Here is a 22813-nt window from a genome sequence, read left to right as displayed (position 1 = left end):
TTGACAAAAAAATCCATGAAAAAATGTCATCTGTGGAAGCTGTAGTACTGTAAAAAGCACAACCATCATAACTGGATGGCCTACCTGCCTGTCAGCCTTCCATCTGTGCACAAACTTATCTCGTGCCCTCATTGGTCATGTGCGCGTTCGTGTGTGTTGGAGGAGGGGCTCTGTAAGGAAGTGGCAGATTTTTTCCGGCTGTGTATTTTCAAATTCTAGCGCACTCGAGCTGGTTTCTCCAAAATGACCTACCCCACCTTTAAGTTGTATTACCAGGTCACTGAACTAACAGTCCCATAAAAAACATCTTTCCAGCTCCAAAGTCATGCACTCACTGAAACCTTTCAACCTTTTTATCCTGGTGACTCCTACTGCTTATGGTTTTCCTGTGCGAAGGTCATGCCAGCACTCAGATCTGTTGCCAGGCAACAATTAAACCAATAATGGATGATAGAAAGTAATTAACTTGAACAGGTTATAAAGATGAATTGCCCTATTCAAAACACATACGGAGGGAAATGTACTTCTATAGATGAACTTCAGTTTGATGAACCATTTAAACCGCATTTCAACTATAGGCATATTCTAAAAAGTGTCAGTGAGAGTCAGAGTCAGAGATGCTACTTATCACAGTTGAATGGGCTACAGCATTCATTGAGTGGATAGAAGGAGACAGGCGTCTGCTGTCTTCTCCCTACTGAAGCAGGCAGAAGGCAGGAAGGCCGATAAAAAGAAAGTGACAAAACCAGATTCAGAGAAGTATGAAATGAGCGCTTGTGTGTTTCTCTTTGACCACATCATGTCCACTAGCTGTCCACGTCTCTGCTCCAGGAATGTATTACTTCTGTAAAAAACATATTTTGGTATATTTGTTGAAATCCTCTTTAAATCGTTAATGGTCTGCATTTATACAGAGCTTTTCCATTCTTTGTGACACATCACATCGCTTTTACACATTCAGGTCAGCATTTAGCCGATCACACACATTCATACAGAGGCAGAGGCTGACATACACACACTGTTAGCCCCGCCATCAGGAGCTATTTGGGGTTAAGTGTCTTGCCTTCCAGTGTAAAAGACACTTTACATCCTGACAGCATTCAATAAATCCATTGCTCTGACAAAGAAATAAAAAAATCTTGTATAAGTTGCTTGGCATGACTTTAGTCCAATTACTTCTCATTGCGTGTGACCAGAGTCTTTCAAAGGCTTGAAAGCTATGGGTACTAACGATAGCTATTAGAATTGTATTGGTCAATTATAATTGACCTAAACAATTCATAGTGATAGTGATTGACGTTTGCTTTAAGAGGGAGGCCTACAAATATTGGCTGTTAGCTTAACTTTCTCACTAGATTGAGCAACAATTGTATAGCCAGTGCTGCTAGCTGCGTTCATTGGGAAAGGGATGGTTGGATTCTTTTGAATTCTACCATACTCGTTATAGTTTCTAAAAATAAACAACTAAAGCTTTAAGGAAAGCTTTTAAGGTGTGTGGAGGATGTGCGTGAGTTCAAACCGGTGACAGAAGCCAAAGAACTGCATTCCTCTCCTGGCTTAAGGGATTAATAAGTATAATTAAGTATGCTCTGTGACAATGAGATCCACCCAAACGATCAAAGGTTCCTTAAGTGATATGATAATATAAAATGATGGGCAAACTGCAAGGTTATGCCACAGATTATCAAGGCATTTCTTTTAAGTTGTCTGCACTTTAAGCCGATCAGCCTGAAAGCTTTAACTTTTAATAAGTATTTATATTAGAAGTATTATAAATATTTGTGAGGAAATATCTAGATAATCGAGTGTTCACCCAAATCACATCAAAACATGTGAGGATGAAATCTGGTTTATAGCCAAGTCATGGAGGGTAAATGGAGGAGACACCTTAACCTTTGGCTAGATTCCATGAGGAAACAGTCTGGACTATGAGATTTAGATACATAAATATGATGCATTTTGGCCAATTGCACAACACATTCTTGGGTATTAAATTCATCCCTTTCAGCACACTCAAGAAACGAATCATCTCACACACTTGCATGTTTCACTTTTCCCCTGTCAGTGTTGTATGGTGGAGTTAAAAGCTTTCTTGTACTTTAAGTGTAAAGAAACATGGGTAAGTGCATCATCTGGATAAGGCTCCAGTGAGCTCCAGCTGACTGTTTAAACCTTGTTGTGGGGGATCTCCCATCCACATCTGCTTCAAGTTAGGGCCGGGGGGGGGGGGGGGCGGGACAACAATACACTCTGCTTCTCAGTGGGGGATGGCAAGGATATCTGATGAACAGCACAGGGACACGTAGCATTGACAGTTTATTGCTGGCAGGAACCAGACGCTAACAACCTTTGATAGCTTCAGATCAGCAGGAAAGAGAACCAAGATAAGAAGTACCAAACACCCAACAGTGTTTCCTAATCTAATCGTTTTGAATAAATATGTTTATCTAAAATCGGACTTCTCATGCCTCAAACTTTTTAAGAACATTTAAATAGTATTGCTATGTACTGCTCAGACGCTTGATCCCATCCAAATGTTGTTTACTACACACTGTACATGCACTCACTTTCTGCAGGGTCTCTTTAGGGACATGGATATCTGTAACAGAGGTCATGTCTTCACAATGTATGAGGTGCAGCAGTTGTTTTATAGCTTAACACAAGTACTCTGCTATTATGTGTGTGACCCACATCTGTGTTAATGGCTGTAACACTGTCATTCTATATCCCCAGGTAATAGGCATAATTGATATTAACGTTCACAGGGTACAGTACCTGCAGACACCACTCCCCCCCCAACTTCCCCAAGCTCCTCTTAGCTCAGTGGGTCACATCTGGGCCAGCTCACCGTGAATCAGCCCCAGATGTGGTTCTGGAGTCAGATGGCGCAGCATTTGACACCCACCCAGCAGACGTCAGAGGGACCACCTCAAATCCCTTGCTGAGTTTTGTAACCCTGTTCGTGTCGGGGTTTCAATAACATCCAAAAAACAATACTTTAGTCATCATTGTGGTGAGTGACGCTTCTTACACAAACAAGTGAGTTTGATGTAAAAGATAAACTGTATTTATAACACATTAAATGTAATTCCAGTAATAATGTGTTGTCTGTCTCTTGAACATCATTATCTTATCACAGTAACTTCTTATTGTTATTCTTTATCTTACGGAAAGTCCTCTTGATTATCTTTATAGCTTAAACATCTAATGTAGCCTACTGCTGATCCTGAAAAAACACAGGAGCAGTGCAGGAGCCTGTGTGAGAGTTTATTACGACTTGAGGATAATGACTGTGAATAGGTCAGGTATCAGCAGTCCGATATCAGTTTATTGCTAAATTCCTGTAACTGAACTGAAGCATTTAAGAGCTGGTAAGAGCATTTCCTGGCATATTCCTGGAGTCATCCTGACATAAAGTGCTCATACAGTACCACTCCTACATGTATGAGACAAACGTGCACACAACCTTCATCAAAGTTGACCTTTTTTCCAAAAAACACAAAAACCCTGGATCACTGGAGCAAGCTGATCTTGCTTTTTTTTTCTTCTTCTAAACTGACACTGGATTTGTTTCTTCTTTATGTAACCACATCATAGCTTGGCGAAACAAGCAGGTATAAATCCTGTTTTATGGGTTTGAAGAATTTAAATATAGCCCATTAGTCATTGTTTTGTAATTGTTATGGAAAACTGTCACCCGATCGGTATTTCAAAATAAGGATGAGTAGGTCTAAGTGAGTGTGTCGAGTCAGATGAGATGTGGGGTTTGTTTTGGTGCGTGGTCAGCCTGGCAGGGTGGAGTTTGTCATTGCACATCTGTGAGTGAGCTCAGTGATTTAGCGTAGCATAGGGGGGCGGGTAGCACAGAAGAAAACCACGTCATGTTGGACCCAAAGAGAGAGCCATCTGTATTATGTCATGACTGCTGGGGGAATCCACCCTTTGCTCTATATTTCCTTGTTCCTCTCCCTCCCAGACTCCCCCACCCTGAATTTCTCTTTACTGCTGTACGTCATTGGTTTAGTGATACTGGCATTGTTGCATTCCTCTAACATAAATGTGCCACAGGACTTCATCTCTGTCCTTGTTTGCAATTTTTCCAAACTTTACCACCAAATCTTCTTTCCCCATGGCTTAACTTTGTTCATCCTATCTTCTTTCGGCCTGCCTGTCATCTTGAGTCATCCATCACTTTTTTTGCCACTAATGACAGTCCACCTCCAGCTTTTGAGTGAAAGCTCTCTGTCTGCACTTGCCTGTCCTATTTGATGTTCACCTTCGCTCCTGCAGCACTACCCAAAAACCAGACGTGGACACTCAACAGCCTGTAATTACGTTAAAGGGGGGTTCCCTTTAGGAGCTCCAGATAATGGCTGAATAAATGAGAGTCAAAGTTTAAACATGGTGAGAAAGTAAGTGATCTTTTGAATGGCTTCTGTTAAAACTATAGCACTATATCAGAAGGAAGATGTGTCATTGACTTTTACTTTGGAACACAATTCAGCATTAAACATAAGTGTACTGCAATTGCATCCTGGTGCGTCTCTGTTAGTAACACATTTAGGGCGAAGGGCACACCCTGAAATAAATAAACTGTGCACTCACACAAGCATGTGCACACACACACACACACACACACACACACACACACACACACACACACACACACACACACACACACACACACACACACACACACACACACACACACACACACACACACACACACACACACACACACACACACACACACACACACTTTATTTGGTTCCACAAATGATATTACATAGACAGGGAATCAAATATATCGGGGCTAAGCAGCACAGAACACGCAAGGGAACACATAGCACCTCCTTCTCCACACGGCTAAGCTGCCAATAATAGCTGAAACAGAGCAATATTTGGCTATTTGTTTGGCTTTTCTCTTTGACATTCCAGCAATTCTCAGGCCAATCATGGTGTATTTAAATACATGGCCAAGACTTCCGAATATGAGTATGCTATATCCAGGGGCGGATCTAGAAAAATATTCATGGGGTGGCAAGAGGGTGGCAGGAGATTTTGAGGGGTGGCATCCCCTGGCAGAAGTATATGCTGATTTAATCTCAGTCGTATCAATCAATGTTAACTTGGAAAGCCACAATATTGATATTTTAACTCAATAACATCAGGATACATTATTGTGGCACATCAGTAAAGCCTTACATATAAATATATAAGGTGGCAGACATCATTTAATGAATTTTAACTGAACAATAACTGAATGAGTTTGTTTCACTCTTAGACCCGCAGGGGTACCAAATCTATGAAGACTGCTGCAATAAGTACATGAATTAACTGTCTCATCGATGTTTCTCTGAATGAATATGATACTATTAACAATCATATCATTCCTATCAGCTGTCAATCACTGTTATGATTCACATATTCATTTATTATTGAATAAACTATATTTTTTGGAGGAGTTAATGATGAATGTTCCTCAAGATGCTTGCTCACCCTCCTTCAAATTTGAAAGACAAATGACTATCATATATCAAAATTCAAAAGATTCAAACGAACAGTTCAGCGCCCCACGACTTTACTGCAAACAGTTACAACCTTGACTTTACATCAGAAAGAACAAACATTAAAGAAGTGACTAACTGCATCAATTAGGGTAAAAAAAACGTGTATTCAGCTAAAACATACATCGCTGCAGTTATTATCCAGTGGAAAGCCCTTACCTACTGGCCTAGTTAAATCAAAGTAGTTACTTTTTTTTGGCTGGGCAGTGTAGTTTTACACACCGTCTTATTTTACTTTCTCAGGACTTAAAACTGTTTTTTGGGGGCAGACCTCCACAAAGAAAAAAATATATACACACATAAGGTCATCATCTTAACAGTTTGTTATGCTCATCGAGTCATCCGTGAGCAGAGCATCAAGTTGGCATGCCTATTACAGCTGAATGCGGCGATTACCATGTTGTTCAGCAAAACGCCTCACAAACTTATCACATCGAGCAGTGGTTGGTATTTGATATACTTGTCCTGGAAAGCCTGGTCCATGTACAGGTCAAAGGCACAGCCTACTTCTAACAATAGCACCTCCTTGTGGTTGGTGTCAACAAAGACAACATCAGGGGTATTAACAAAGACATCATTGGTAAAACAAAACCATTCTGGTCACACACACACACACACACACACACACACACACACACACACACACACACACACACACACACACACACACACACACACACACACACCAACACACACACACACACACACACACACACACACACACACACACACACACACACACACACACACACACACACACACACACACACACACACACACACACACACACACACACACACACACACACACACACACACACACACACAAGCAGCAGACAATAGCTGCAGATCTTTAACAAGGCTGTAAACCCTGAGCCAGGGGGGGAGAGACTCTGCTCCCTACTGTGTCACACTGCTGGCTCATTTTCCTGGATGGCCTGGATGTTTGCTTTGATGTGGAGAGGAGAGGAGAGGAGAGGGGGGGGGGGGCTTGGGTAGTTTACAACTGGCAGCTATTTTTTGACAATATAACTTTTGTTACAAATCAAAACAATGACGCTATATTCATTACATCAGTGTGCACGCAATAAATGATGATAGTAAACATAGTTTTATATTCTCCCGTTTTTCTTCACCCCTGCCATTCATGGGTCTGTGGCAACAATTCATTTCCTGATTATCTATCACCCTTGCACCCCTGTTGGCTTGATAATACTTAATTTGATTCCAGCATAAACACTCCTTTTTCTTGATTGTAATCTGGGTAATATAACACATAATGAATCATAAGAAACAGACTGAGTACAACTTCATTTCCAACAACCGTGTCTGTATTGTGAGCCTATTGCGCCATCTTCTGGACAAAGACTGTGGCTGATGGTTAGTGTAAAATCCTTGAATCACAACAGGGATATCCTCGCAATAGAAAATTAAAGTTGGATACAGGTTTATGTTTTTCAATGACAGGAAAATCTACAAATTAATGTAGCTACTTTTACTCCAAGGAATGGTAAACAATGAGTTACTATTTTATATTGCCGTCCACTCCACATCCATGAGTTATTCAGCAAAGCAAATATATGAAATATGAGAAAATGGCAGTTTAATATTATTAGGCCGTTTTTTCAAGGCACAATTCTTATTCTGCCGTTGTTTATTTTAATAAACATAAATACAAAAATAATGTTTGAGACTAAATTGGTTGTTTCCAAGATACAGCCACATAATGCACAAAAATTGTCTTACAAAAAGAAATGCATGATGGTGTGAGGCACAGGGAAGACAACTGAGGGTGCACGCGCGCAGAGACAGAGAGGAGAGAGAGAGAGAGAGAGAGAGAGAGAGAGAGAGAGAGAGAACACACAGAGGAGAGAGGACAGATAGGGAGAGATGAGGGGGGAGAGAGAGAGAGAGACACAAAGGAGATAGGATAGAGAGACACAGAGAGATAGGGAGAGACACAGAGAGGAGGGGGAGAGACACAAGGAGAGAGAGAGAGAGAGAGAGACAGAGACAGAGAGAGAGAGAGAGAGAGAGAGAGAGAGAGAGACAGAGAGAGAGAGAGACACAGAGAGAGAGAGGGGGAGAGAGACACAGAGAGAGAGAGAGAGAGAGAGAGAGAGAGAGAGAGAGAGAGAGAGAGAGAGAGAGAGAGACAGACACAGAGAGAGGGGAGAGAGACACAGAGAGATAGAGATAGAGAGATAGAGACAGACACAGATTATAGATATAGAGACAGAGATAGATATATATATATACATATATATATATATATACATATATATATATATTAATAAACATAGATATAATAATAATATAATAAAGGACCGGGGTGCTCCGAAGGGCCCTGTGTACTTTATTGTTGTATATGTTTCCATGAAAAAAAGAACAAGGAAGAATTTAGCTTGAATCAGATTTATTTACAGATCTAAGTAGGGGACTATTTCCCTTGTGCAATAACTTTTTGGAATTCAACAACTTTTTCAAATAGAACAGCAGGGATTCTTGAATTGTGATAGAAAATAAAAAATGTACCATGTCAATATTTTGTATTTTTACAACATGTTAAATAATATAGTAATGCAAGTAAAACATGTAATGAACCCATTACACTACTATTGAGAATGAACAATGATGATTGATTTAAAGAAGAACTGTATGAACTTAGTTAAGGGGAAATAATCATTAGAAAATCACTTCAGTCATACTTTCTCACGGGGTAAAATAATATGTTCTTCGATATAATAAAAACAAAAAGTGTACTTCGATAAAGCAAACATGCTGCAAGTTTAGGCACAAAATCAGTCATCCCACACTATACTCTGCATGCTAACAGAGAAAGCACTACAACTACAAATCTGTGAGCTTCTTCAAAATAACATAAGAAAATACAAAATGAGGCAAATGAGCACTATGACTGAAATAGCTGGTTCATTTCCCCAGAGGCAATGCTAAAGTGAATAACTTGAGCAAAGGACTGAAAAAAGACTTCAACAACTTCAATCTCATGTCATCATCGACAATGGAACAAAGACAGCAAAGCAATGCCAATGCACCCATTACGTAACAGAATAACAATAATTATACTACAAAGCAATACCATCATAGGGAATGACAAATTAATTATGTTAATTTGGACAAGTGAGCCGGAAGAGATAGGAAGTGGGGGGGATAACAGAAGATGGCAGTCCATCAGAGTAGTTGAGAGGAGGTACAGTGCGGTGATGTCTCAGGGGCCGGATGAGCTACTACTACGGGTGGTCTGCAGTACTCTCAGCCATAGTGAAATGCAGGGGGAGGGGAGGGGGGGGGGGGGGGGGGGGGAGCTCCCAGGCAGAGGAAAGAGGTGTCACTATACAGCTGGTTTTGGCTTCAGAAGCCCGAAGGTGTTAAAACATTCATGTCCCGAGGTTTCAGTTTGTGAGGCCGTGTGGGAGCTCGGTTGGCATCGAGGCCTGAGATTTCAATCTTCGGGGGCATGAAGTTGGCAGGGTCGTCCACCTTGAAGTTGACCTGGGTGTTGGTGCTATCCATGGTGGAGGACTTCTGCATGCCGAAGTAGGACTGCAATGAGAAGCCTGAAGGAAAGACGAGGACGAGAGGAAAGTCTTAACATAATAGGAGTACTAGTAATATAAGTGAGGATGCCATATTGTGTCGTTATTTTTGGTTGGTGGGGCTACCTTACTTATACCTTCCTATACAGAAAACGTTTGGGTGGCACATGTAAAACCTCTTGCTTTGAGATTCTATCCAATCAACTAGGCATAAATATCGTGATACAGTCGAGACCCAAAAGTAGGGATGGGTACCGAGCCCCGGTATTAAACGGGCCCCGGTGCTGAATTATTAAAGACCGTGGTACCGTTAAGCTCCGACGTTATCGGTCTTTTTGTCGGTACTGGAGACATCTAAAATATATGTCATGTATTATGCTACACAAACATTATATTGCAGTTTTAGTGTCGCCAACTCTGTTTCTATATGCAAAAAGACTGCAAAATGTGTCTGATTGTTTTTAGTATTTTCGATCTTTCCAATCCAGACGAAAGACCTCTCTCTCTCTCCCGTCTGTGTGCGAGGGGGCGGGGGAGTTTACACACACGTGGCTGCTACATGCATGCAACACACACACACACACACACACGGCGGAGATGGCGGAGAGAACTCGCTCCGAGGTGTGGTTCAACTTTACCCGTCTCCATGTGGACAATGCTCCTTACCAAAAGTGCAATAAGAGTTTAGCATGTAAGGGCGGTAACACGAGCAATTTGTTTAAACATTTAGCAAAAGTGCACCACATTCAGACGGAGAAATGCACCGGGTTCGACTGTCTTTCTAGTAGCTCTGTAGCCCCATCCACGAGTAACGTTTCCACGTCAGGTATATTATGTATGCTAGCAGCAACACACGGAGTTAACTCAATTATTCAAACATTGGTTGATGTTTAGAGGTAACTGAGCTATTTATTTTGTTAAAGTTTCAGCTATTCTGTTTACAGTTCTGTCATAAGATTATTTAATACGATTTGTTAAAACATTGTTGTTTCTTTTGATGTGAAATATTATTTATTGAATTTAAATAAAAAGCAATGTTAATTTTGTTTACAATTTGTTTAGTTAGTTTACCTTCTCTTTTTCTCCAAAAGAACCGATAAGAGTACCGTTAAAGGACCGGATCGATAAGCGGTATCGATAAAAGTAGTAGTACCGTTAAAACCTTAACGATACCAATCCCTACCCAAAAGCAACATTGGGTATAATGGCGCATTTCCACTACAGCGCGGTTTAAGCGTGCCGTGCTGTGCCCGGCCCGTTTTTGGTTGCGTTTCCACTAGGCGTAGTTCCGGCTAGCGGGTACGTTTTCACAGTTTTTCTGGCTCTCCAAAATCGAGGTTCTTTCCGGGCCAACAACCGGGCTGAGTATGCTAAACTAGTGAGAGAATCGCTGGCAACTACAACAAAATGAACATATTTTACCGTGATTTAATTGTAATACACGTTTGAAAATGATGCCGAAGTAACAACATACTGATACCGGTTAGTAAAAACCATGAATTAATGCTTTGACAAGTCTGCAGACAGACGGCAGGCGAAAAACCTTTTAAAATGCGTGTTTTCTAAATGGAGATCGGCTAAGCTAACATTGTATATGCTCCGACCGTCCACACTCACAACAACGGCCTATACAGACATAAATAAAGCAGCGACTGTATTCGCCATGACACAGGCAGTCTGTGGTTTGTACTTGTTTAACTTTTGTCTAGTTTCTGAACAGATATGAGGAGCTGTGAGCTCCGAGTGCTAACAGCTAACGGCTGATGTTGGTTTTGTGTTTCGCATTGAAGATGACGTCACGGCTCCACCTACACTGCGTTACTATAGTTACTGCCCCAGCTCCTAAACTGTAATGGAAACGCAGCATAAAGTGAGCCTGGCCTACCAAGGCCTAACTATACCGTACTAAGCCGTGCGAGGCCCTGCAGTGGAAATGCGCCATAAATGTCTCACCTGAGCCGGTTTCACAGCCTGGGTCAGTGGGGGACTTCTGTACCACAGATCGAGTTCCAAAGAAGCTCCACCTCTCTCCTCCTCCTCCTCCTCCTCCACCTCCTCCACCTCCTCCTCCTCCTCCTCCTCCTCCCTCATTTCCTCCCATGTCTGTGGTGGGGTTGGAACTGGTGAGCTCTGGTGGGGCAAGAAAAGGTGCAGGACTCAGCTGGAACCAGTTCCTGTATTTAGGGCAAGCAAAAAGAAAAACATGAACATATCATCATTTGAGCCATGTTGAAAAATGACATAACAACACGAGCAAAAAATATCTCAGTAGCTTGATGCTTACCTGCGACTAACAGCCGGTGATGTGTGGGGAGTTACACAGGGGGTGACGCTGGGGGTGACGGAGGGGGTGACACAAGGGGTGACAGAAGGCGTGACACAAGGGGTGACACAAGGGGTGACACTGGGGCTGGATTGTGCTGATGTTGTACACCTGTCCTCCTTGAAGTCCCCGGTTGGCATTCTCAACTTCTGCAAAGAGAGAAAATTAAGCAATGAAAGAAACAATCAAAGATTATCTTCTATGTTCTAGATTCACAAGGTACATTGAAAAGTGATTGCAAAATCTTTTGATATAAATAACGGCAAGTGTCTGGATGATCAATTTTGATGTATCACTCTGTACAAGAGGCAAAGCTGTGTCACACTAACAGCCAATGTTTGCAATAGAGCATTGATCTTTTTTTTAAAGAGCAAACTCTCCCTGAATACACAATGACAGAAGGTCAGCAGTGTTTTTTTGGACCTGCAGACCAAGAAAGTGCGTCACACACACATTGTTGGAGCGAAAACATGCTGTGCAAATGTGTCGTGGGCTAGAAAAGAGAGACAGGTAAGACACAAAGAGAGGACTGCTGTATAATAAAAACAAGAAAAGTGGACGATGAACTACTTTATTAATATTCTAAATAAATAACATAGTTTCATAATGTAAGCGCTGAGCCAATAAGTCATACTATTTGAAGATCATTACAGCAATGAATATAAACTACACATACTAATACAAACTCACTCAAAAAACACCTTGCCTACCACCGGTCCAAGTGAATATAACCTGCAGTGGATTTGCAACTAAGAACATCCATAACATTCACCTGTTTGTAACTTACAAATTATGTATCACTTAGACTCTTATGGCACTACTTCTATTCTATTCTATTTTATTGTATTTACTTGCACTATTTTATCTGTTTTATTGTGTTGCACTGTTGGAGGAGCCTGGGACCTAAGCTTTTCATCGACATAACTACACTGTAGTACGTGTAATGTACGAATGACAATAAAAGCAACAAATAACAGTCCTTACAACTCTAAGTAGCCAAATGTATTTTCCACAATACTTGCCTTTATCTTTAGATTTATTCCTGTAATTCTTTCTGTTAGAGTATTGAAGTTAAGTTTCCATTCAATGTGGGCATTTCCCCATCCTATCTTGAGGGTCCTTCCATACACATATCAATATCTTATAGTAGATGTGGTCATGCATTCTGCATAGGGTAACGGCCATCATGCAAAGGAAAGAGTGCCCCCTTGGCTTTTAATGGCCTGTATATTATTTTGGTTTGTATCCTGGGACTTCATCACTGCTCCCACCCTGCTGGACCTCAGCCAGAATATCAGGACACAACAACATTTTGACAGTTCAACTGTTGTTGTGTGATTTAAGTATTGGGGCAGGGGAAAAGAGAAAACATTAAAGCATGTTAGACCCTGTGCCCCTCAACGAAGCAGGTATATTGTATAACAAATATGAGTAAAAGTAAATAAGTAATTTTCTTATTGACACTTAAAGTAAGCACAGGGCAGGCAAACGGGCAGCTAGTGGTGTGTTAGTTTTAAATAAAGCGATAGCAAATGTGAAAGCAAGTATAGCTATTGCTGGTTGTAATCTCGTTTTATATAATTCAGCTAGCTTGGGCCTCAGTCCAGATAGCCTCTTTAGAATGAAAACCAAAAGAAAAGATGAGGCGCACAGCTGAGGCTACTTTGCCTCAGGAGACCAAGTTAGAATGGGATCTGAAGGATCATTAACTGATGCTGAGCTACGGTAACCGTGGCAGGCCATGGATGTAGAAAGAGGACTGCAGGACTCCAACCTAACAACTAACGTCAGCTGCTATAATAACCATCAAGTTACACACTACGTTTACGTTTCTTACTTAGCCAGCCGTAGTTTCTGTGAATCAACTTTTACTGACCCAGCTATAACCACAGTAGTTGCACTGACATTGGCGGGGAGATATATAATGTATGAAGAACTAGCGTTAGTTTGTTTACTCATGTTAGCACGAATGCTAGCCCAGCTAGCTGCCCTACAGTGATGATGTGCTAACGGCCTGCTTTTCGGTCGGAGTGTACACATAGCTACAGCTTACACAGTAATTAATCGACATACCTTTTTATGATAATCTTTCTTTGACGCTCCAGTCCTACAGATTCCTTAATTTTATCCATAATTAGCTGTTTAATTGTTTTTTTTCGCGAAAACAAAAACGGTAGCGTCGGCATAAACCAGAAAGGGCCTCCAAATAGTGTATTTTGTTAGGAGCTCGCTGATTGGTCCGTTTGACAACACAAGGGGGCTCGATTCATTTAAGGGCGTTGCTTGGCAACATTTCTACCGGAAACTCCATTTTATTAAACCAGCATAGAGCAGATTACGTCATTTGTTTACAAGGATTTTCAACATGTTAAATAATTGGTTTTATCATATTGTTTTCACACTAATACTTGCTTATTTGAGTATTAACACAGACTCTATCACTATTTTAGTAGGAATATAGTCCCTATTTGTGATCACTTTGGAATGTTATTATAGGTCAGCTGAGTGCACTTGAAACGTGAGTGGGCCATTGTCAATGGGAAAACTGGACCAATCTTGACAGAAAAGAAAAGAAAACCTCTGTACATCCACACACAGTTTGTATGCAACCCTCTGTAACTTTCAAACCTTCTTTGCTATACCTTACATCACATGCACAAATATAAAGCCTAACAATCTTTACACTGGTTTAATTAAATATACTATCATGTATTTATAATTGTGCAAGTTTTATTTTTATGCATGAGAAATTATTATTGCATCAGTTTATGGGATGTTAGCACAATGTATTAGGATAATTAAATGAAGAGATGTGAAATGGTGAAATAATGAAGAGCTTGTGTGATAATGTGATACTATTCCCAAGCCCATAGTATCCAATAAATCGGAATACAAACAGTCTTGCCAAACATGTACAGCTGTAGAGGAATAACATGAATAAAAGTGAAAAAACAACAGAACCCATACCCTCACATAGTCATGCTTAATCCGGGATTCTATATGACATTCTAGGCAAAACACACTCCAGGTCAGACGTGTGACCTTTCATTTTCGCGAAAACATTGAAATTAACCAACAATGTACAAGAAACTGTGTTTTCTCTCTACTTATTCAGGTTGTGCATTCTCTAAAGCACATGTCACACATTGAGGTGTGATATGTATTTATTTTCAGGTATTTATTATTATTTGAGGCATTAGAGATATTTTTCTTTGCTCCTTGCACATCAAGAGTCTTTTACAAAACATTTGTTCATACTCACTGGCAAGGTGCCGTCACCCAGTCGGTGAAAGCGAGTCTCCTGAGCAGAAAGCCCCTTGTGGGGAGAATACCCAGCATCAGTGAGCCCTGCCTGGTGCTCAAACCTATGGAGGTTGTCCTGGGTCTGCTCTAAGTGAGGAAAGGTAAACAGTCCACAGTACAAATTAGTCAATGTTTTAAATATGATGCTCTGTAGATTGTTTTTATTAAAATGTGCCATCCAAGGAAGTACAATTTGAACAAGGTGAGACTAACACATTGATGTGACGTGAATCAATTAATTGTGTCATTAACTTGTGTGTGTTGTTATTGATCAAATTGAAAATAAATGGTCTTCAATTAGGGTTTCAGCTGGTTTTAGTTGACTTACTTATCATAAGTGTGCTCATCAAAGAGGTGGCTTTGGCTTTCACAACAGGAACTTGGGGATTGACTGGTGCCCCTGCCTCAAAAGTCACCAACTTCCCAGCACTCCCACTTTCCTGGTGATACAAGTTTATACTGTAAGGATTCATTTACAAACCAGTTACACAACAAGTGAGAACAAATGAAACGTTGTCAGTCCTGCATCATGCTTATGGAAGTTCCCCACAAGCCCAGGCAAACATTTTGTTAGAGTTACCAGTTCAAAACACTTTGGGTATTATAGTAAGAACAAACAGGAAAGCACCTCTGCAGTGTTCCTGAACTTGTGCTGTGGGATGACAGGGTCTTTCCAAAAGATGTTAACGTTGAAGTCTGAAGGTGGCGAATGCATGTTGGCATTCATGAGGTCATCATAGCTTACAGTGCGCCGGTTCATTCCAATTGGACAAGAAAAGGCACCGAAGAGCCCAGAAGATGTGCCAGACTCAAGTGCTGAAAGATGGGAGTAAAGAAGTATTGATTGTTTGTGTGTTTTATTTCACATAGAGAAACTTTTCTGACATTGCCACTAAGCTCGAAATACTTTTACAAATAACAAATATTAAGATTATTTCAGTAATATAACAAAAATCCTGCGTTACCTGGAATGTCTCCCCGTTGTGAGGACATTTTGACACCAGATCAGTTAGGCAGACCACAGGAGACGTTGTAGGGTGAAAGTGTGGAGGTCCACTCTGCTAGCTGCTGATGGCAGTCCGAAGTGACGCTAATCAATAAGCATATTTTGGTTAGCCTAAGGTTACATTTGAGTAAACACGTCAGAGTCTTGTGCTGCAAAGTGCATAGCGTCCCGTTTCTGCCCTGCTCCGAATATAACTGCAGGATCTTGTTACAGCGCTGTCATGAATATCAGTTCATGTCAGTCCGAAATACTTTTACAAATAACAAATATTAAGATTATTTCAGTAATATAACAAAAATCCTGCGTTACCTGGAATGTCTCCCCGTTGTGAGGACATTTTGACACCAGATCAGTTAGGCAGACCACAGGAGACGTTGTAGGGTGAAAGTGTGGAGGTCCACTCTGCTAGGTGCTGATGGCAGTCCGAAGTGACGCTAATCAATAAGCATATTTTGGTTAGCCTAAGGTACATTTGAGTAAACACGTCAGAGTCTTGTGCTGCAAAGTGCATTGTGTCCCGTTTCTGCCCTGCTCCGAATATAACTGCAGGATCTTGTTACAGCGCTGTCATGAATATCAGTTCATGTCAGTCCGGTCAGTCCCCTCATACCAGCCAGCTCTGCCCAAAACCTAGACAAACAGCCCAATTGAGGATTAAAGCAAGCTCATTCCCAGAAGGAAATGACACTTTCTGAAATCAGGAAACACTGCCTGTTTAATAAATAAACCGTGCTTGTTTTGTAAAACTCAAAGAAAGGCAGTAGGCCTATCATTAGTCCTATTGTGTTATGGTGAACTTTGTCTACCTCTTTTATCGGTGCTCTATATCAGCATTGTCTGAGCTCACTTTCCATTGCAATCGCTTGCTTCGTCACCAAAATAAATAATCAGATGAGATGACCATCCGCCATCTGCAAAATGTTATCTTGTCAGATTTCAGATTTCGCAGATTTGGATCGGTGATATTTTACAGGCTAATTTTGTCTACTTTGCAGACTGCTTACATCTGTCTGCTGCTGCACGTCAGCACTTTGGGGTGCCAGATACGGTGACTTGCAAAAACAGGAACCGAAGCCATGGGCGTTTGGGAATAACGTCAAACAAAACATATCATATCATTTAAGGGAGGGGGCAACTAAAAAAACTTGAAAACGATTATTCAAATAATGTAATAATCACTGGATTTTCTATTATCATTGTGTGTGTGTGTGTGTATTATTTTATTCATTAAAAAACAATATTTTCAGCGTTTACATGAAGGACAAAAGCTTATTGTAACACTTACCTCAACCTGTCAACATTTCCTTTCCTCTCCGGTTGAGTTATAACACAGCAGTGATTTCTTTCTTTCTTTGTCACAGTGGAGCTGAGTTGACATGCTGAACGAAAAAAATCTGTATGTTTGTTCTTCGGTTGGTTCATCCATGACTTTTGGACATACAGAGAGTAAACAGAGAGCTGAAATGTCCACACGGCAGCAGGGCACTGAACGCACCTCTGACAACCGAGACGCTCGTGGAGCCTCGCAGCGCGAAACTGTGGCGCGTCCATGTGCGGAAGTGACACCACGAAGCCCTGCAGACTGTTTTTTTTTTTTTTTTTTTAATCGTGTATTTGAACCGGGACAGTGCACATTAATGAACATTTTTAAACAACATAATGCTTTTAAATGTAAATGAGCCGGATTTAAGCTTTGAGCTAGTTTCCATCCGTAGTCCCGTCACATACAACATTTATGAACATAACATTTATATACATGGCAAACAGAAATACATGATATGCAGAAAGAGCATGAGCAGCAAACAAGCCACAAGGTAGTACAATGTAGCAGCAACGACATGTAAAGTGCAGGAGGAGATAAAAGAGCTAAAGTGCAAAGAAAGAGCTATAAAGTGCAAGAGGAGTTACCCCTGTATTAAAGTGCATTTAGCAGTGATTGCACGTTTGTTTGTTTCTTAACCATTCTTTTAGTTGACCTTTAAAACTATTGAGAGTGAAACAATACCGTATCTTAGTTGGGAGGCTATTCCACAATGAGCTGCCTTTAATGGAGAGGACATTTTGTCCAAAAGTGGTCCGTCTGTGGTGGACTTCACAGTCTCCTCTGGTTTCTGACCTAGTGCAGCATCCAGTGTGTTTTTTGTGGTACCAAAATAAGTGTATCAGAACCATATTATGCCAAATCATAAAACAAATATTAATGCAGATAGAACTCAGGTATTTACAACAGTGTGAACATTAGCTTCTCACAAAGTTCAAATTATTTACATACACATTATGTAACGACTGAATGAACACAAGTAGAGGACTCAATAGCACGACTCAGAGACAGAGGCTTAGGATGCAAAAAAGGTCTTTATAGCCAAGGTACGATACACGGGAGATCGGTCACAAGGAAAACACTGCTGGAACGCTAGGAAATAACGTAGACGAACTGGCACTGAAGGGAATGTGGATGCAGACTAAGTAGACAGAGGGAGAGAGATAATGAGGCACAGGTGAGGCTAATTAGGGATGGGAAGCAGGTGGAGTTCAATCAGGGCAGGAAAGCTGAAACTGAAATGAGAGAAACCAAAAATGAGAACAGGAACAATAACAAAACATCAACATGCTAGCTAGGGCTTTACAGTACCCCCCCCCTCTAGGGACGGCACCTGACGTCCCAGGTAGTCCAGGATGTTGGCGTTGAAAGTCTTGGATGAGGTCCTTACTAATATTACTGGTGGAGACCCATGACCTCTCCTCAAGACCGTAGCCCTCCCAGTCAACCAGGTACTGACGTCCCCGGCCTCTAGGTCGAACTGCCAATAGGCGTTTCACTGTATACACAGGTCCACCATCAATAAACCGGGGGGGTGGAGGGGGTCTGGAGGTGGGAACCAGTGGACTCACTTTAACCGGTTTGATGCGTGACACATGAAATGTAGGATAGGCCCTCAAGGATCGAGGTAGTCGAAGCCGCACTGCCACAGGATTGATGACCTTGGATACTGGGAAGGGACCCACAAAACGAGGAGCCAGTTTGCGAGACTCCACTCGAAGGGGCAGGTCTCGAGTAGAGAGCCACACACTTTGTCCAGGTTGGTAGGCAGGAGCAGAGATACGTTGGCGATCGGCCATCCTCTTATAACGGGCTGAACTCCGTAGTAACACCTGGCGGGCCCGGCTCCAGGTGCGATGACATCGGCGAATGAGGGCATGGGCAGATGGAACACTGACCTCCCTCTCCAGGTCGGGGAACAGCGGCGGCTGGTATCCATAGGCACACTGAAAAGGTGAGAGACCAGTAGCAGAACTAGGCAAAGTGTTGTGTGCGTACTCCACCCAAATAAGATGCGTGCTCCACGTGGCAGGGTTCTGAGACACCAGGCAGCGTAGACAGGTCTCAAGCTCCTGATTCAGCCGCTCCGTCTGGCCGTTAGACTGCGGATGATATCCAGAAGAGAGGCTGACTGTGGCACCGATGAGCGAGCAGAAAGCCTTCCAAAACTGTGAGGTAAACTGTGGACCCCGGTCTGACACAACATCCCTAGGGAAACCATGGAGACGGAAAACATGGAACAACACTGCCTCTGCTGTCTCTCTGGCAGATGGCAACTTAGGCAGCGGGACAAAATGGACCATCTTCGAAAATCTATCCACAATTGTCAAAATAGTGGTGTTACCTTGGGACGGTGGCAACCCTGTGACAAAGTCCAACGAGATGTCAGACCAGGGGCGATGTGGCACTGGAAGCGGGCGTAGGAGACCAGAAGGGCGCTGGCGGGAAGTCTTGTTCCGGGCACAGACTGAACAGGCTGCCACGTACTCCTTGACCGACTTCTCCATGGAGGACCACCAGAACCGCTGCTTAATGAAGAACATGGTGCGGCGAACGCCAGGATGGCAGGAGAGGAGGGAAGTATGTGCCCAGTGGATGACCTGGGAGAGAAGAGGGTCAGGAACAAACAACCGGTTCCGTGGGCAACCGTCGGGAACCAAAACATTAGCACTCGCCTGCCTGACCCTCTCCTCAATGTCCCATGTGACTGCCCCCACTACACAAGAGGGAGGAATGATTAGCGAGGGGGTGCGAGGAGCTGGATCGGAATCAAACAGGCGGGATAGGGCATCAGCTTTAGCGTTCTTAGAACCGGGACGGTATGACAGAGTGAAGTTGAATCGGGTAAAGAATAGGGCCCATCTGGCTTGTCTGGAGTTGAGGCGCTTTGCAGACCTGATGTACTGAAGGTTCTTATGATCGGTCCAGACTAGGAAAGGGTGCTCGGCTCCCTCCAGCCAATGGCGCCACTCCTCCAAAGCCACCTTAATGGCCAACAGCTCCCTGTTACCCACATCATAGTTTCTCTCGGCTGGGGAGAGTTTCCGAGACAGGAAAGCACAGGGGTGGAGCTTGTTGTCTCTCTTCGACCTTTGAGAGATGACTGCCCCAACGCCCACATCAGAAGCGTCAACCTCAACCACAAACTGCTGAAGTGGGTCAGGAAGCGTGAGAATAGGGGCCGAAGTGAAGCTCCTCTTAAGCCTCCGGAAAGTCTGTTCAGCTAGGGGGGACCACTGGAACTTCACCTTGGGGGAGGTTAAAGCATGCAGTGGAGCAGCCACAGAACTATAGTTTCTGATGAAACGTCTGTAGAAATTGGCAAAGCCCAAAAATCGTTGCAAAAGTTTCTGATTGGAAGGTGTAGGCCACTCCGTGACTGCACTGACCTTAGATGGGTCCATCTGAATGCTGTTCTCCGAAATGACAAATCCCAGGAAAGAGACGGTGGAGACGTGGAACTCACACTTCTCTGCCTTCACAAAGAGTAGATTATCCAAGAGACGCTGCAACACCTGGCGGACATGTTGAATGTGGGTCGTCTCATCCGGAGAAAAGATGAGAATGTCGTCGAGGTAGACAAAAACAAACTGGTTGAGCATGTCACGGAGAACATCATTAACCAGAGCCTGGAAAACAGCTGGAGCATTGGTTAACCCAAATGGCATTACGAGGTATTCGTAATGGCCACTAGGGGTGTTGAAAGCAGTCTTCCATTCATCCCCCTCCCTTATCCTAACCAAATGATAAGCATTACGAAGATCAAGTTTAGAAAAGATCTTTGCATCCTGTAATAGTTCAAATGCTGAAGAGATAAGAGGAAGGGGGTACCTGTTCTTTATGGTAATGTCATTTAGCCCTCTGTAGTCGACACATGGACGAAGAGTCTTATCCTTCTTGTCAACGAAGAAGAAGCCTGCTCCAGCCGGAGAGGAGGAAGGCCGAATTATCCCGGCAGCAAGGGAGGAGTCAATGTATCTCTTCATAGTCTCCCTCTCGGGGCCTGACAGGGAGTAGAGATGTCCCTTAGAGGGAGAGGTCCCGGGGAACAAGTCAATGGAGCAGTCATAGGGTCGATGGGGAGGCAGGGTGGAAGCACGAGTCTTATTGAAAACCTCTTTCAGGTCCCGGTAACAGGTGGGCACCCTGCTAAGATCCGGAAAATCAGAGTCCGCTGCAGCTTGGAGAGGGGTAGACACAGCAGTAGTCAGGGCAACAGTCACATGGGTGGAGGGCAGAGGTCTCTCAGGAGCAGGGGCAGAAGGAAAACATGTGGCCAAGCAATCCCTATGCCAATCCAAAACTCTCCCGGTGGACCAGTCCATGTGGGGATTGTGTTTTACCAGCCATGGGTAGCCCAAAATAAGAGGGTGTGAAGGAGAGTTAAAAAGATGAAAACTCAGGGATTCAGTGTGGCCATTAGCAATGATTAGTTGAAGGAGCTGAGTACGGTGGGTGACTCGACACAATAAACGTCCATCCAGAGCCCTTGCTACAAGAGGCCTCAACAGGGGAACAAAATTAAGTCCAAGTCTCTTGGCTAATCTCCAATCAATGAAACTCTCATCTGCTCCGGAGTCAATTAGAGCAGCATGAGACAAAGTCTGAGTAGGAGTAATTAGCTGAGCAGAGGTGAGAGTACGAGAAGGACAAAAAGAAACAGTTCGGCTCACCAGAACCCTCCTACTTACTGATGAGCCTGGTCTTTTACTGGGCAACTGGCTACAAAGTGACCCTTCTGTGAGCAGTAAATGCACCTCCCCTCCCGTAGGCGGCGCTGGCGCTCCTCAGGAGTCAGCTTTGCTCTACCCAACTGCATGGGTTCCTCCTGGGCAGTAGGCGGCGCTGGAGAGTCGGTTGTCTGGAAACGCTGCTTGGGGAAAAAGGGACTGGCCTGAGACTGCCCTCTCTGACCGGGCGGAGAAAACACAGCTCTCGACTTCTCCCTCTCTCTCTCGACGAGGCGAGTGTCAATTCTTATTGCCATAGCAATGAAACTATCCAGGTCAGAGGGAAGCTCTAGAGGAGCCAACTGGTCCTTGATGGGGCCAGACAGCCCATGGCGAAAAGCGTCGAAGAGGGATGAATCATTCCAGCCGCTGTCAGCAGCCAAAGTGCGGAACTCCACGGCGTAGTCGGAAACACGCCTCCCTCTCTGGTGTAAATCCATTAGAGCTCTCGCTGCCTCCCTGCCCGGAGTTGTGTGATCAAATATTTTACTTAAAGTCTCTGTAAAACCTCTCAGGGAATTACAGACTGGCGAATCTCGAGCCCACTCCGCCGTAGCCCACGCCTCCGCTCTGCCGGTGAGGTGGGAATTATGTAGACTACCTTAGCCCGTTCCGACTGGAAGGAAGATGCTTGCAGCTCGAAGTGCAACCCACACTGGACCAGGAACGCACGACAGTTATCCGAGTCTCCGGAAAAACGCTCTGGTCTGGAGAGGTGAGGAAACGAAGGCAGCGGTGTCGGCACGGTGGCAGGAACAGGACCGGGAGCTGTAGCCGGATCCGACGCAGGAAGCGAAGGAGCAGAGCGTGGTGGATCGAGATGTGCCACCAGCTGCTGGATCTGATTAGCCAGCTGGCAAACCTGATTGCCGATGGAGGACTGGAAACCCTCATGACGCTCACACAATTCTCTTACTCCCTGGCAGACAGCGGTAAGTTGTTCATCTTGCTGGTTAAGACGAGCCCCCTGGGATCGAATAGCGGTCCGCAAAGTCTCAGAGTCGGCT

General features: G+C 43.3%; 1 protein-coding gene across 1 annotated transcript; it reads right to left on the bottom strand.

The window, feature by feature from the left end:
* Positions 1-7965: 7965 nt before the first annotated feature.
* On the bottom strand, positions 7966-17283 carry LOC117471107 (putative monooxygenase p33MONOX). Its single transcript, XM_034115912.1, has 9 exons — positions 17041-17283; positions 16065-16189; positions 15715-15839; positions 15378-15565; positions 15078-15189; positions 14709-14836; positions 11408-11595; positions 11077-11297; positions 7966-9144 (listed from the first exon to the last, which is right to left on the bottom strand). The coding sequence occupies exons 3-9, from the start codon at positions 15740-15742 to the stop codon at positions 8939-8941; spliced, it is 1071 nt and encodes a 356-aa protein (XP_033971803.1). The 5' UTR covers positions 15743-15839; positions 16065-16189; positions 17041-17283; the 3' UTR covers positions 7966-8938.
* Between the last annotated feature and the right edge of the window lie 5530 nt (positions 17284-22813).

This window comes from Trematomus bernacchii, unplaced genomic scaffold (assembly GCF_902827165.1).
Source record: "Trematomus bernacchii unplaced genomic scaffold, fTreBer1.1, whole genome shotgun sequence".
Taxonomy (NCBI): Eukaryota; Metazoa; Chordata; class Actinopteri; order Perciformes; family Nototheniidae; genus Trematomus; species Trematomus bernacchii.
The sequence above is the reverse complement of the archived record's forward strand: the minus strand, read 5'-3'. Positions and strand labels throughout refer to the sequence as shown.